At 34.0% G+C, this 15368-nt stretch overlaps 1 protein-coding gene across 3 annotated transcripts in view; it reads right to left on the bottom strand.

Annotated features, from left to right (window-relative positions):
- Positions 1–15368, bottom strand: part of SMC5 (structural maintenance of chromosomes 5) — a 93100-nt gene that overhangs the window by 74726 nt on the left and 3006 nt on the right. For 2 of the 3 annotated variants that reach the window (XM_021064741.1, XM_021064744.1), the window contains exons 2-3: positions 13459–13600; positions 6160–6212 (exon numbers count right to left, since the gene is read on the bottom strand). In XM_021064741.1, coding sequence (XP_020920400.1) covers positions 6160–6212; positions 13459–13600 — 195 coding nt within the window. Of the gene's footprint in view, positions 1–6159; positions 6213–13458; positions 13601–15368 lie in introns of those variants that run through there. The other variant, XM_021064752.1, reaches the window with a different exon arrangement.

Here is a 15368-nt window from a genome sequence, read left to right as displayed (position 1 = left end):
AATATAAGAGATCTATGGGATAATATAAACCAGGCCAATCTACGAATAACAGGAATTCCAGAAGGAGAAGAAAAAGAAAAGGGGTCTGAAAATATATTTGAAGAAGTTATGTCTGAAAACTTTCCAAATCTAAAGGAAACTGATATCAAGATACAGGAAGCACAGAGGGCCCCAAACAAGTTCAACCCAAATAGGCCCATACCAAGATATATTATAATAAAAATGGCAAAAGTTACAGAGAGGATTCTAAAGGCAGCAAGAGAAAAGCAAAGCACTAATTATAAAGGAACACCCATAAGGCTATCAGCTGATTTCTCTACCGAAATACTACAGGCCAGAAGGGAGTGGCAAGATACATTTAAAATACTGAAAGGAAAAATCTGCAACCTAGAAGACTGGAAGCAAGAATATCATTTAAAACAGAAAGGGAAATAAAGAATTTCTCCAACAAACAAAAGCTAAAAGAGTACAGCAATACTAAACCCATTCTAAAAGAAATACTGAAAGAACTTCTCTAAATTAAAAAAGAAGTAAGAAGAAATAGGATGGAGGAAACCACAATTGGAAAGCAAACACTTAAATAAGCCAGCACACAAATCTAAAGGGGAGGGGGGGAACTACTGTAAAAAGCGATGATAAACACAAGGAACAGCACAAAGACAAACATGAAGATGTTAAAAAAAGTATGTCAAAATCATAGAATGTGGGGAAGGAATGTAAAATATAGACTCTTTTTTATTTTAATGTGTTTGAGCCTAAATGACTATCAGGCTAAAGAAAGAAGACACAGGAAGGGGTTAATTAAAAAACAGGGCAATCACAAATCAAAACCAAACTAAACTAAAAAGAAAGTACCCAAGCATTAAATAAATGGAAATCATCCAACCAAAAGAAGAAAGGAATGAAGGAGAAACATATAATCAACTGGAAAACAAGGTTTAAGACGGCAATAAATACTTGTCGATGGACTGAATGCACCATCAAAAGACATAGAGTGGCAGATTGGATAAAAAAGCAAAAACCTGCAATCTGCAGTCTACAAGAGACTTACCTTAGGGCAAAGGGCACTTATAGATTGAAAGTGAGGGGATGGGAAAACATATTTCATGCCAATGGAAAGACAGAAAAGCAGGAGTTGTAATACTCATATCAGACAAAAGAGACTTTAAAATGAAGGCCATAAAGAAAGACAAAGGACACTATTTAATGGTAAAAGGATCCATTCAAGAAGAGGATACAACAATTGTCAATATATATACCCCTAATATAGGAGCACCCAAATACCTACAATAAATACTAATATATATAAAAGGAGAAAGGGATGGGAATATACTCATACTAGGAGACTTTAACACCCCATTCACATAAATGGACGGATCCTCTAAACAGAAAATCCATAAGGCAACGGAGATCCTAAATGAAACAACAGAAAACTTAGACCTATTTGATATTTCAGGACATTACATCCAAAAAAATCAGAATATACATTCTTCTCAAGTGCACACATGGACCATTTTCAAGTTCTGATCACATCCTGGGGCACAAAGCTAACCTCAACAAATTTAAGAGTATAGAAATTATTTCAAGTATCTTCTCTGACCTCAATGGTGTGAAACTAGACATCAGCCACAGGAAAAGCAACGAGAAAAAACTAACTACATGAAAACTAAACAACATGCTACTAAAAAACAAATGAGTCAATGAGGAAATCAAGAAGGAAATTTTAAAAAATCTCGAGACAAATGATAATGAGGACATTACAACTCAAAATCTATGGAATGCCATAAAAAGTACTACTCAGAGGGAAATTCATAGCAATACAAGCCTTCCTCAAAAAAAAGAAGAAAAATCTCAAATCGACAACTTAACCCACCACCTAAATGAATTAGAAAAAGAAGAAACGAAAGCTAAAGTCAGCAGAAGGAAGGAAATCATAAAGATCAGAGGAAACCAATAAAATAGATTCAAAAAATAATAGAAAAAAAATCAATAAAACCAAGAGCTGCTTCTTTGAAAGGGTAAACAAAACTGACAAACCTCTGGCTAGCCTCACCAAGAGGAGAGAAAAAACCCAAATAAACAAAATAAGAAATGAAAAAGGAGAAACCACAATGAATACTGCAGAAATACAAAAAACTATGAGAGAATACTATGAACAATTATACGCCAACAAATTTGACAAACTAGAAGAAATGGACAACTTTCTAGAGACTTACAGCCTGCCAAAACTGAATCAAGAAGAAACATATCAACTGAACAGGTGGATCACTAGAAATGAAATTGAGTATGTATTAAAAACACTCCCTACAAATAAAGTCCAGGACCACATGGCTTCACAGGCGAATTCTACTAAACATACAGAGGACCTTATACCCATCCTCCTTAAATTTTTCAAAAGGCTGAAGAAGAAGGAACATGCCTAAAGACATTCTATGATGCTGCCATCACCCTAATACCAAAAGCAGATAAAGATACCACCAAAAAAGAAAACTACAGACCAATATTGCTGATGAATACAGACAGACACAAATATTCTCAACAAAATTTTAGCTAACCGAATCCAACAACATATAAAAAAGATCATACACCATGACCAGGTGGGATTCATCCCAGGTACACAAGGATGTTTCAACATACGCAAATCAATCATCGTCACACACCACATTCACAAAAGGTCAAAAACCACATGATCATCTCAATAGGTGCAGAAAAAGCGTTTGACAAAGTCCAACATCCATTCATTATCAAAACTCTTATCAAAGTGGGTATAGAGGGAACATAATATAATAAAAGCCATTTATGACAAACACACATCAAGTATAATATTCAATGGAGAAAAGCTGAAACCCTTCCCACTACAATGTGGAACATGACAAGGATGCCCACTTCTGTTTACTAACAACGAAACATTAGAAAAGGAATACAAAAATACAATACCTTTTATTTATTTATTTATTTATTTAATTTTTATTTATTTATTTATTTTATTTATTTATTTATTTAATTTTTAAATTAAATATTTATTTATTTATTTAATTAAAAAAATTTTTTTGTCCTTTTGCCATTTCTTGAGCCACTCCCACAGCATATGGAGGTTCCCAGGATAGGAGTCGAATCAGAGCTGTAGCTGCTGGCCTATGCAAGAGCCACAGCAACGTGGGATCTGAGCCACATCTGTGACCTACACCACAGCTCACGGCAACACCAGATCCTTAGCCCACTGAGCAAGGCCAGGGATTGAACCCGTAACCTCATGGTTCCTAGTCAGATTCATTAACCACTGAGCCACAACGGGAACCCCCCAAAATACAATACCTTTTAAAATTGCACCCCAAAAAAATCAAATACCTGGGAATACACCTGACCAACGAGGTAAAGGACTTATATGCTGAGAACTATAAAACATTAATCAAGGAAGTTAAAGAGGATTCAAAAAAATGTAAAGATATTTCATGCTCCTGGATAGGAAGAATGAATACTGCTAAAATGACCATACTACCCAAAGCAATCTACAGATTCAATGCAATCCCTATCAAATTGCACAGAACTAGAACAAACAATCCAAAAATTTATATGGAACCACAAAAGACAGAATTACCAAAGCAATCCTGAGGAACAAAAACCAAGTAGGAGACATAACTCTCCCAGACTTCAGGCAATATTACAAAGCCACAGTCATTAAGACAGTGTGGTACTGGTACCAAAACAGACATACAGTCCAATGGAACAGAATAGAGAATGCAGAAATAAACCCAGACACCTTTAGTCAAATAATCTTTGACAAAGGAGGCAAGAATATAAAATGGGAAAAAGACACTCTTTTCAGCAAGCATTGCTGGGAAACCTGGACAGCTGCACGTAAATCAATGAAACTGGAACACACCCTCATAGTTAATACTTTCTCCATATTTTATAACTATACCTGACTTAGTAAATTTTTTAGTTTCAATATCTAAGAAACCACTATGACCAATCAATATCAAGGCTAACCCAGGAGATGTTGTAGGTTAAGTTCTAGACCACTGCGATAAAAAGAATATTGTAATTAAGCAAGTCACTTTAATAAAACGTTATCTTTGCTGAAAAAAGTTTCCTCCCATTATAGCCCCATTCTTTTTTACATGGATTATTATGGAGCCTAAATTTCTATCTTCCTTTTTATGGTTATTGGCTATCCTGCTACTTAGAAGAGTCTTTTCCCTTCCTGAATTTTAAAAAATATTTTATATTTTTCTATTATTTTCAAAGTTACCTATTTTTTCACTCAGCCATTAACACACTGAAATTTTACTTATGTACAGTGTGTCTCAGAAGTCTCTAAATTGATGTTTTAAAAAATTAATATCCAATTATTTCACTCAAATTGAGTGATTTATACCCCATGCTTAAACAGCCACCTTTAAAATAAATTAGATTCTCATATTCATTTAGAACTGTTCCTATTTTCTCCGTTCTGTTCTAGTTTCCTATACCAATACCATACTATCAAAAGCTTTATAATACACTTTAACATCTGTTACACAAATGTCTTATTCATGATTCTGTTTCTTCAAAATCTCTTGGGTTTTCTGGCACATTTATTCTTCCAGATGAACTTTACAGCCAACTTATATAAACTCGTTGAGTGTCACTGGAACTGTATCAAACATGTACATTAGTTTGGAAAGGACTGGCATATTAACAGTGATTACAACTTTATAGTTTTAGAACATAACACTTTTCCATTTATTCAGGTCTTAGTTTTGTATTCTTCAGTAAAATACTATTATTATATTTTAACCTCTTTTATTTTCTTCCATGTGTGCCTATTTCTCATTTCTACATAAATTTTAAAATTTCCAACAAGTTTTGAATAAAAAAATCATTTTTTTTTCAAATTCTAAAAAATGACAGGGCTATTAGATAACCTTTAAGAACTACTTCAGCTAAGAAAATTCCATGACTGTCTATAACACTCCAAATAACAGCACTCTAAAAATCATCTGAAGGATATGCATATTTGCATATAAAAGACAAGGTATATACACCAAGGATGCTTAATTGCTTTCATCTTCAAGAGTAACTCTCGTCCATCAGAAATGGCTACAAAGAGTATGGAAAATTGACAACAACTAGGCTTGAAGGAAAAGGATACCATAATTAACAATTTCTATGAGGGAGGGAATGGAAAATGGTGACATAAATTTACCATACATGAAATTCACCAAACCATTAGCAGTGTTATTTGTAGTAGAATTATGGCAAGAAGGCCTTAATTTTTATCTTTTTACACTTCTATATTGTTTGCATTTTTTTAAACAAGCAAGTATTCTGCTTTCAAAATCAGAAAAAAAAAGATGGCTTAAATTTGTAAATAATACTGTAACTTCTTGATCAACATTTAACAGCGCTATATTTCTATTTCATCCTCATAAATTTAATTTAATAATTTTTCCAGGAATTCCTATTGTGGCACAGCAGAAACAAATCCAACTGGGAACCATGAGGTTGCAGGTTCAACTCCTGGCCTCGCTCAGTGGGTTAAGGATCTGGCGTTGCCATGAGCTGTGGTGTAGGTTGTAGATGTGATCTGATGTTGCTGTGGCTGTGGCACAGGCTGGAAGCTGTAGCTCCAACTGGACCCCTAGCCTGGGAACCTCCATAGGCCATGGGTGCAGCCCTAAAAACCCAAAGAATTTTTCCAAAAGAAAATTCTTACAATTCAGGATTTAAAAGCTCCATTTGAAAAAAAAAAAAAATTTTGGAGTTCCCATTGTTCCTTGCAGTAAATAACCTGACTAATATCCATGAGGACACGGGTTTGACCCCTGGCTTCACTCAGTGGGTTAAAGATCTGGCACAGCCATGAAAGGTGGTATAGGTCCAAGACGCCACTCAGATCTGGCATGGCTGTGACTGTGGCACCGGCCAGCAAGCTCCTAGCCTGGGAACTTCCATGTGTCACAAGCGCCGCCCTAAAAAGACAAAAACATTTTTTTCTTTTAATTTTTAAAAAATAAAAAAACCCTAACTTGTCTGGACAAAGTATTCCTTAAATATTATTTTCACTATTTAGGCCATAATTCTGAATTATAGCTCTTTACTAAAGTCATGAAGAAAATGTGAACATAAACTAAGAAATTATGCAGGAAAACTGGTTTCAGCACTTTTAACACTTACAATTCAATTTCAACCATGCCTTTGGAACATCCTCTCTTCACAAAAAAGCCAACCTAAGACATAAAAAGACAAAGTGAGCCGTGTGATAACATTCCCAGATTAACAATCACAGATTCTGTCAGATCGAGATTCTTTTTTTTTGGTTTTTAGGGCTGCACTCCCAGCACATGGAAGTTCCAGGCTAGGGGTCGAATCTGAGCTACAGCTGCCAGCCAGGGCCACACCACATGGGATCCCATGTACAATCATTACATAAAGATCATTACATAAAGATAAGGATATAAGCAGATCATTACATAAAGATAAGGATTTAATAAATGATTTCCGACAATTAAAAAACTACTTATCAAAACTTAGGAAAAGTCTGAGTTGGTTCTTGGAAGTTATCTACTCCAACCCCTGTTTTTTGAAATAAAGAAAAACTGAGTTCTAGACAATTGACTAAGGTTACAAAAGCCAATTATTAATAAAGCAGTATCTTGTCTACCTCATAAATGCCTCCCATATAGCATTTTTAAAAAACATACTTTGAATAGATTTATCATCTTAAGGGGTTTATAACTCAATATTGTAACCTACATTAAATTTTAAGCCTGGCTAAGAACCCTGTAATAGCATTTTGATAATACTGCAATATTTACAATTTTAGAAAAAAGAAAAGAATCATTTCAAGTTTTAAAAGTATTTTACAGTGGAGTAACAATTCAACTTTTAGACTTTCTTTTTAAAATGTGTTTTTATATGAAATACATTTATATAAACAGTATGTATAGGAGTTCCCGTCGTGGCTTAGTAATTAACGAATCCGACTAGGAACCATGAGGTTGCAGGTTCAGTCCCTGGCCTTGCTCAGTGGGTTAAGGATCTGGCGTTGACATGAGCTGTGGTGTAGGTCGCAGACGAAGCTCGGATCCCACAGTGCTGTGGCTCTGGCGCAGGCCTGTGGCTACAGCTCTGATTCTATCCCTAGCCTGGGAACCTCCATATGCCAGGGGAGTGGCCCAAGAAATAGCAAAAAGACAAAACAAACAAACAAAAAAACAGTATGTATAAACTTCATGCACTGATTAAGGAATAATAAAACCAGTTATCTATCAATTTAAGGAACTGATCATAATCAGTGTATCTGACATTCTGTGTGTAACTCTCCCCAATTGCATCCTTCTCTCTCAACAAATGTAAACTCTAAACTGATTTACTGATCATTCTTTTGCTTTTATTTTTATTATATACATCTCTATACATTAAATGTGTTTTTAACCATTCCATAAACAAATTCACATTATTTTTTTCAAGACAGCATTTTTCCTTAAAATTATGTTTTTGAGATTTAACCACTGAACTAAATTTTTTACTGTCATATAATATTCAATTTATTTGACTATACTAGAATTTATTGCAAACAAAACTGCCATAAATATTTCTATAATTTCACCTAGTATAAATGTACACGTTTACTAGGGTACCTAGGAGTATAATTTTTGAGTGACTGAATATAGGCATTTACAGATTTACTAGGTAATGCCATATCATTTTCCAAGGTTTTACAAACTCATATTCCAATAAGAATGCAAAGTTACCATTACTTTATGTCCTTATAAACACATGGCACTGCTAGAATTTTTCCAGATCTGATGGAGACACCGTGCCAGGGTTAATTTGCTTTTATCTGATACTTCATGAAGCTGAAGATCTTTTCATGTATTTACTGGCTGTCCGGCTTGCCTCTTCTGTGAGACGTTTGAGCTTATCTTTTGCTCATTTTCCTTCTGAGTTGCTATTTTTTGCTTATCATATAATCTAGATACAATTTTGTTATATATACCTTCTTCCAATTTGCAGCTAGTGTTATCTCTATAAGGTGTCTTTTGATGAACAAAAGTTTCTTAATTTTATTATAGCTGAATTTACCAACTGTTTCTTTGCAGTCTATACTTTTATTTAAGATTTTTTTTCTTTAACCTAAAGTCAAAAGATATTCTCATTTATTACCAATATCTTCTAAAAACTTTCTGGTAATCACATTTAGATCTTTAATCCACCTATAACTGATTTTACTAAAGAGTGAGGAAAGGACTCAATTTCACTTTTTTCCTATACCATGGATAGACAGTTTGTTATAGAGTTGGTTATACAGTTTGATAACCAACTGCCTCAGCACTATTTATCCATCTTTTCCCCATTCATCTACAATGTCAGTTCTAATAAATAGTTTTTACTAAATATGGCTTTGTATCTGGGCTCTTTATTGTCACATTGCACATGTTTATTCTACACCAGTATCACAATGGATTAGTTTATTGTAGTTTTGCATTGTCTTGACATCAGATAGGTGAGTTTTTCCATTTTGTCCTGTTTCTTTAGAAATATCTTGGCTATTTTTGGCCCTCTGCTCTTCCATCTAAATTTTAGAACCAGCTTACAGTTTGTATCGACAGTACTGGGATTTTAACTGGAATGACACTCAACATGCAGTTCAAGACATTTGAGAAGAATGACATTTTTATATTAGGTCTCCTTGTCCATTAATATAGTGTATCTCTCCACTTAAACTTTAATGTTTTTAAATAAAATCTGTAATTCTTCCACATAGGGCTTACATTCTTTATTAATTTACTGCTATGAACTGTACTTCTGTTATTACAATACCCATTTTTAACTGCATTTTCTGTTCACTGTTAGTGTTAGAAATGCAACTGATATTTATCATACAACTTTTTTGAGGGGGGTTCTCAGTTTTTATTTCTAATTGGCTAATTATTTCTAAGTTTATTATTAACTCTAATCGAAGAGAACTCTGACGTAGGCTAGTGGCTACAGCTCCAATTAGACTCCTAGCCTGGGAATCTCCATATGCCACGAGTGCAGCCCTAGAAAAGACAAATAAAAAAGAAAAAGATATAACCCACAGAAACAAGCGGTTTTGGAGTCCTCAGTAAGTTAAAGAATGTAAAAAGGTCTTTACTTTAGTCTGGGCTTCTATAACAAAAAAAAACCATAGACTAGGTGGCTTAAACATTTATTTCTCACAATTCTGAGGTTAGGAAGTCCAAGATCAAGGTGCCCACAGATTCAGTGTCTGTGTTACACAACCTTATACCTAGCAATCCTAATAAATGTGCATATTAAGCCATCAGGAGGCTTAACTGGAGTATGGAGATACTCATAATTGTGAATGACCATTTTCTTTCTTTCTAACATATATCTTTTCTGTCCTACCTAGAACTTCCAGTACAATGTTCAACAGTAATGATAGCAGGTGATCTCAACTTGTTCCTGAACTTGCTATACATTTTCATAGGTATCTTTTATAAAATTAAGAAAGGTCCTTCCTATTCCTAGTTTGCTAAGAGTAAATTATTGTGGAATTTAATTGAATGCTTTTTCTCTACTGAGCTGATCATGCAGTTCTTCTTTAAAATGTGGTGCATTTTGTGAATTTTTTTTCTAATATTCAATCAACTTCTCATTCTCTGAATAAATCCAATTTGGTCATGATGTATTCTTTATTCTTAAATTCAACATATTAAAGCTTCTTTTTTTCTGTGATTTTTGCTTCTAGATTCAAGAGTGAAACTGGCTTGTAATTTTCTCACTCTATCCTTGACTGATTTGGGTACCTAGAGTCACATTCTCTATTTAAAAGAGGAACTTACTGCTGCCAGAACTAATCCATAATTGTTTTTGTCTAGTGTTCTCTATGAGAAAAAAATTTACCAGTTAATTTATTTTTCTACTTAATCAGTTTTGATAATTTAAGTAGTTGTAGAAACATATATATTCACAACTTTTTAAAAATGTAAACTCCAGTGACATGTTCCTTGTAATATTCTTACATAATTTTTTAAACCTCTGTTGCATTCTTGTAACACCCTGGTGGTAGTCATCAGGGCAGTTCATGAATATTCTGATTCTCCTTTTAAGCCAATGGTATGACTGCACTTGCTCTTTCCCTCTGACCCAAGTTACATCCTTATGACTTGCTCCGTCCAATGAAATATGAGTAGAATATATATATATATACTACTAAAAAATATTCATATACAAGTTGACCTGCATAGTTCAAACCTGCACTGTTAAAGGATCAACTGTATATACTGAAAAGAAGATTCCATCTGCCTAAGTACCTAAGTGATCATAAACAGCTTACAATGGATAAACAGTAAGAATTGATCTTTTGTAAAAAAAATAAAATAAAAATAAATTTAAAAAGAAAAAAAAAGAATTAATCTTTTGTATGTTTAAACCACTTAAATTTGAGTGTTTTCTGGATCACAATATAACATATCGTAACTATTACTTTTTGCCACTCTTTATATTATTTTTCTCTTTTCTTTTCTAGCCCCCCTCTATCTTCTCAGAAGTTTCTGATTTCATTAGTCTTATTGAAAAGCAATTTTTGGTTTTGTGGTCCCTATCATATCCTTGATTACTATTTTATTAATTTCTGCTCTTAACTTTTCAGTTTCCATTAAGATTTATTCTTTGACCTGTGTATAAGAAGTATACATTTCATTCTGAAAAAATGGGAAAATTTTAGTTATCTTTGTTATTATTTCTATCTTAGTAGCACTGTGATCAGAGAACATGGTCTATGTGGTAGTAATTCTTTGATATTTTTGATACTTGCTCTATGGCTCAGTATACAGTTAATTCTAAGAAATATTTCCATTTGCGCTTAAAAAGAATGTGTGCTCTCCAACTGTTCAGTGCAGTGTTTACAACATGTCCATTAGTTCAACCTGTTGCTCATATCTTCTATACTCTAATTTTTTATCTGACCAATCTATTGAGTACTTAGAGCTCTTTTACTATGATTACGGATCTGATAATGTGGCTTTAAGAATTCTGTGATTTTGCTTACATATTTTAGAGCTGGATTAGGTGAATTTGAGAACTGAATTATCAGCTTGCTGAACTGAACCTTTCATCAATATTTAATGACCATCTTTATCTCTAAAAGTTGTTTTTCTTTTAAATTATATTTTGCCTGGTATTAAATCAGCTACACCTACTTTCTTTTGTATATTTGCTTGGTATGTATTTTTTCATCCTTTTACTTCCAAGTTCTCTGTAGCTTTTTATTTTAGATATTCTAACTATAAACAAAATGAAATTGAACTTTATCTATCTATTCTAATAGACTTTCTCATTTAATAAGAATTTAGACCATTTATAATTATTGTGATTGTATTGTACATGTATTTCTACTATCTTATGTTTCTTAATGATGTCCTTTTCTGTATTTCTGTTTCTTTTCTCTTCCTCCTCCTTTCTCAAGATTCCTTTCAGGTTGTTTGGGCAGTGGCTATTTTTTTCTCTACTTTTTTAACCTCTCTTGTTTGAAAGTTTTATATTTCAATTTTTTCACTGGTTTACCCTAGAAATATTTTTTTAATTTTTTTGCTTTTTAGGGCCATACCTGCAGCATATGGAAGTTGCCAGGCTAGGGGTTGAATCGGAGCTATGGCTGCTGGCCTACACCATAGCCACAGCAATGTGGGATCCAAGCCATGTGCGCAACCAACCCCCACTGAGAGGGGCCAGGGATCAAACCTGTATCCTCATGGATCCTAGTCAGATTCGTTTCTGCTGAGCCACAATGGGACTTCTACCCTAGAAATTTTAACATGCATATTTAACTTAATAAAATCTAAAGTTAACTAATTATCTTAACTCCCTCTCAATAATACAAATTCATAGGCTACTTTAACTCTGATCACTTCCTTCCTGTTGTCCAAGGACAACAATTTATTTCTATCTTCCTTAATTTACAAACTTGACAAATGAGCCATTAGTATTATTTTATACAGTTTACATATAACTTCCCTACATGCTTACCATTTTCTTGCTCACCATTTCTTCTTACCTCTCAGATGTTCCTTCTGGAATCATTTTCCTTCTTCCTAAATCACATAATTTCAAAGTTCCTTTATGAGGATCTCGGGCTTTATTTTTTTCCCCTCTGTTCCGATTTTGAGACCATATTATGACTGTGTTCGATATTCTGGAATTCCCTACAATTTGTGTCTATTTGTGTATTTCATTTATCTCATCAGAGATATATTAGGTGTCTTGAATCTGGGAATTCAAGTTTTTCAATATTGCTGAAAAATTCTGAGTCATTCTTTCTTTGAATATTGCCTCTTCCTTGGTCCACTATATCCCTATGGAGATACTTAGATATATACTGGACTATCTTCCTTTAACTATCAGATCTCAACCTTGCTTTCATTTCCCCCCCTCACTTTAGCTTTATATTACATTTTTAGAAAAACAGTCAAGTATTTTGGTTCACAAATTCTCAAATGTGTCTGCTTTGTTGTTTTACCGGTCCACCAAGTTTCTCTCCCATGTATTTTTATTTCTTTATATTCTATTTGATTCTTTTTTCAAATTTACCTGATCTTTTTGTTACTTATTCTTTTGTTACACTTGCAACCTTCTTTAAGTTTCTTAAATAAATTAAGTACTCCTAGTTTACATTCTACAGCTACAAGCTTTGTAGGTCTGACTGTAAAGTCTGTTGTTTTTGTTAGCTTTTATTTTGGTGATTTATTTCTTTCTATGCTTTGTGATTATTTTTAAGGTATGATTTATGAATTTCTTGAAACTTTATGTTAGAATTCTTTCGAGGACAGCAATGAAGGTATTTTCCTTTAGAGGATTTGCATTTGCTTCTGCCAGGTACCTAGAGATATCAGTAACTGGGACCACTTTACACTACAATTACAATGTGTGTGTTAAGGACTGTTTGGAAGATTTTCTTTTTCTTTTTTTCCCTACTGTATTCAGAGCTAACAATGAGATAAGTAATTCCCTGGTCACATTTTGTGATTTTTTTTTTTCTGCTACACGCTGTGCTTAGCTTCTAGTTTTATCTTCTAACTCCCCACTTTCAGGACCCCTCCAATCCTATGCAACCAATTCAAAGCCACCAGGTTTTAGGGTGTAAGATAAGCAAATATCCCTGGGGAAACAATTCCAGGGGCTGCTGAAATCTTCAGATTCAAACTACTTTGTGCCCTTTGTAAACTTACTTCACCTTTCCACAAGCCAAGCAATATCTTTCAAAAGATATATTTTATGCTATTTCTAAGGTTGCAGCTGTTACATACTTGGAGAATTCTCTAGGTATAGAGTGCAAAATACTTCTGAAAATGACAACCCACCAACTTTATTATTTATATTCAAGCACAACACATTTGCTATACCCAAGGACCTCAGACAGAAACTGCTTTGTTACTAAAAGCAATTCATGGCTTTGAATTTTGTTAAAAAGAACATACGTTAACTCACCTTATCTGCCCGTCCCATGAAAGCAGGTTTGCCCGCTAATCCAAGGCAAATGGCACACACGATGCTGGACTTCCCTGTTCCATTAGCTCCAATAATCATATTCAAGTGGGGCCCAGGAGATACTTCACAGATATCATATGTTCTAAATTATAAAGAGGTAATATTACTAAGCAGAGATAATAAGTGAAGGATAGTTTCTTACCAAAGCACATTTTCTTACATTACAGGCTTCCTCAAATTCCTTTGAAAACCACCTAACCTTATTAATTTAATGTAAGGTTAATTTACAGATTATTAATCAACTAGAGGGAAAAATCTGTTAGTGGGAGAAATGAAAAAGTGATAATGCATATCTAAAATAAGAACATTCAAAAATAAAAATTAAAAAAAAGAACATTCATGGAGAAGTAAGACTTCATGTGCTTTTCTTCAAATATAAAGTTTGCTGAATAAAGCGAAGTTTGATATTATTCTTTAACACATGAGAGTGTATTAAAGCTAATGTACAAATAAAATAACTTTAAAACAAATTATACTTATAAAAATGAAGCCATAGCTCATCCTAAATCTGTGGATCTTATATTTATATTTCTCTCACTCTGTTTTGTTTTTTTTGGGGGGGGGGTCAGTATAACCTAAAGGTTAACTGATTATTTATTTCTCTTGAATTAAAATGCTTACTAGCAACTTCTCATGGTTTAATACTTGAAAACAATCCAAATTATCTTTATTCTAGTTAGAATACTGAAAATATATCAATTCAATAATTTCATTTTATTATTAATTTTAAAAATAATATCCATTTCCTTTAATATACTGTCAGACATTCACCAAAGGATCTACTTTTAGCATATATTCAAATAAATTTTATTCCTATGGGAGGAAAGAGGAGTGTATCATCTCCAAGCACTTCTGTAATATTCCTTCATATCAGGAAGCAGCATGCTCTCTAGCCTCTACCTGCAATAGCGGCATCTAATCCTTATCAGTCCTCAGGGACAACTAGGGCAAAATGTGAAGCAAACTCTGACTCAGATATCTTTCCAACTTGTCTTTGAATATCTTTTTTTTTTTTTTTTTTTGTCTTTTTGGTATTTCTTGGGCCGCTCCCGCGGCATACGGAGGTTCCCAGGCTAGGGTCATATCGGAGCTGTAGCCACCGGCCTACGCCAGAGCCACAGCAACGCGAGATCGAGCCGCGTCTGCAACCTACACCACAGCTCAGGGCAATGCCGGATCCTTAACCCACTGAGGAAGGCCAGGGACCGAACCTGCAACTTCATGGTTCCTAGTCGGATTCATTAACCACTGCGCCAAGATGGGAACTCCTATCTTTGAATATCTTGAATTAGAACCCATAAGTAATGTTCTGTTCCCATAGAGTTTAAGTCAGCTGCCAACTAATTCCCCAAGAATAAAAGCTTAGCCCGCTACTAACCTGCCAAATATTTTAACCAAGTACACTTCAACTTTAATACTCAAAGAAATTAATAATTCTGAAATGCCAGGTGGTAATAAAATAAATACAGGTGAGTAGCATTTTCTGGCTGGTTTCCAACTCCATAACTCTGCACAGCACCTACCTATCTTTTCAGATGCTTTATTCTGTTAACAGCTGAGTCTTAAAGCAACTCTTTACAATGGTTAAAATAAAACTAGTTTGGGAATTTCAGACATCTGGAAAATTAACTGACTTGGAACTTCTTAATCCCAACACATGAAGCCCCATTTTTTAATACTTGCATTTCCTACCATTAAATTTCTGAGCTACTGCTGTTATCTCATGTATTCTTCACAGTCTTAGGTAGCATCTATAAGTCAGGTGACCTATAAATGCAATTACCACCTCGAGAATGCTATTTGGATGGCTCATAACAGACTTCAAAATTGAGAACTAAACCCACCATCTT

Source organism: Sus scrofa, chromosome 1, assembly GCF_000003025.6.
Source record: "Sus scrofa isolate TJ Tabasco breed Duroc chromosome 1, Sscrofa11.1, whole genome shotgun sequence".
Taxonomy (NCBI): domain Eukaryota; kingdom Metazoa; phylum Chordata; class Mammalia; order Artiodactyla; family Suidae; genus Sus; species Sus scrofa.
This window is presented reverse-complemented; position numbering and strand designations above follow the sequence as displayed.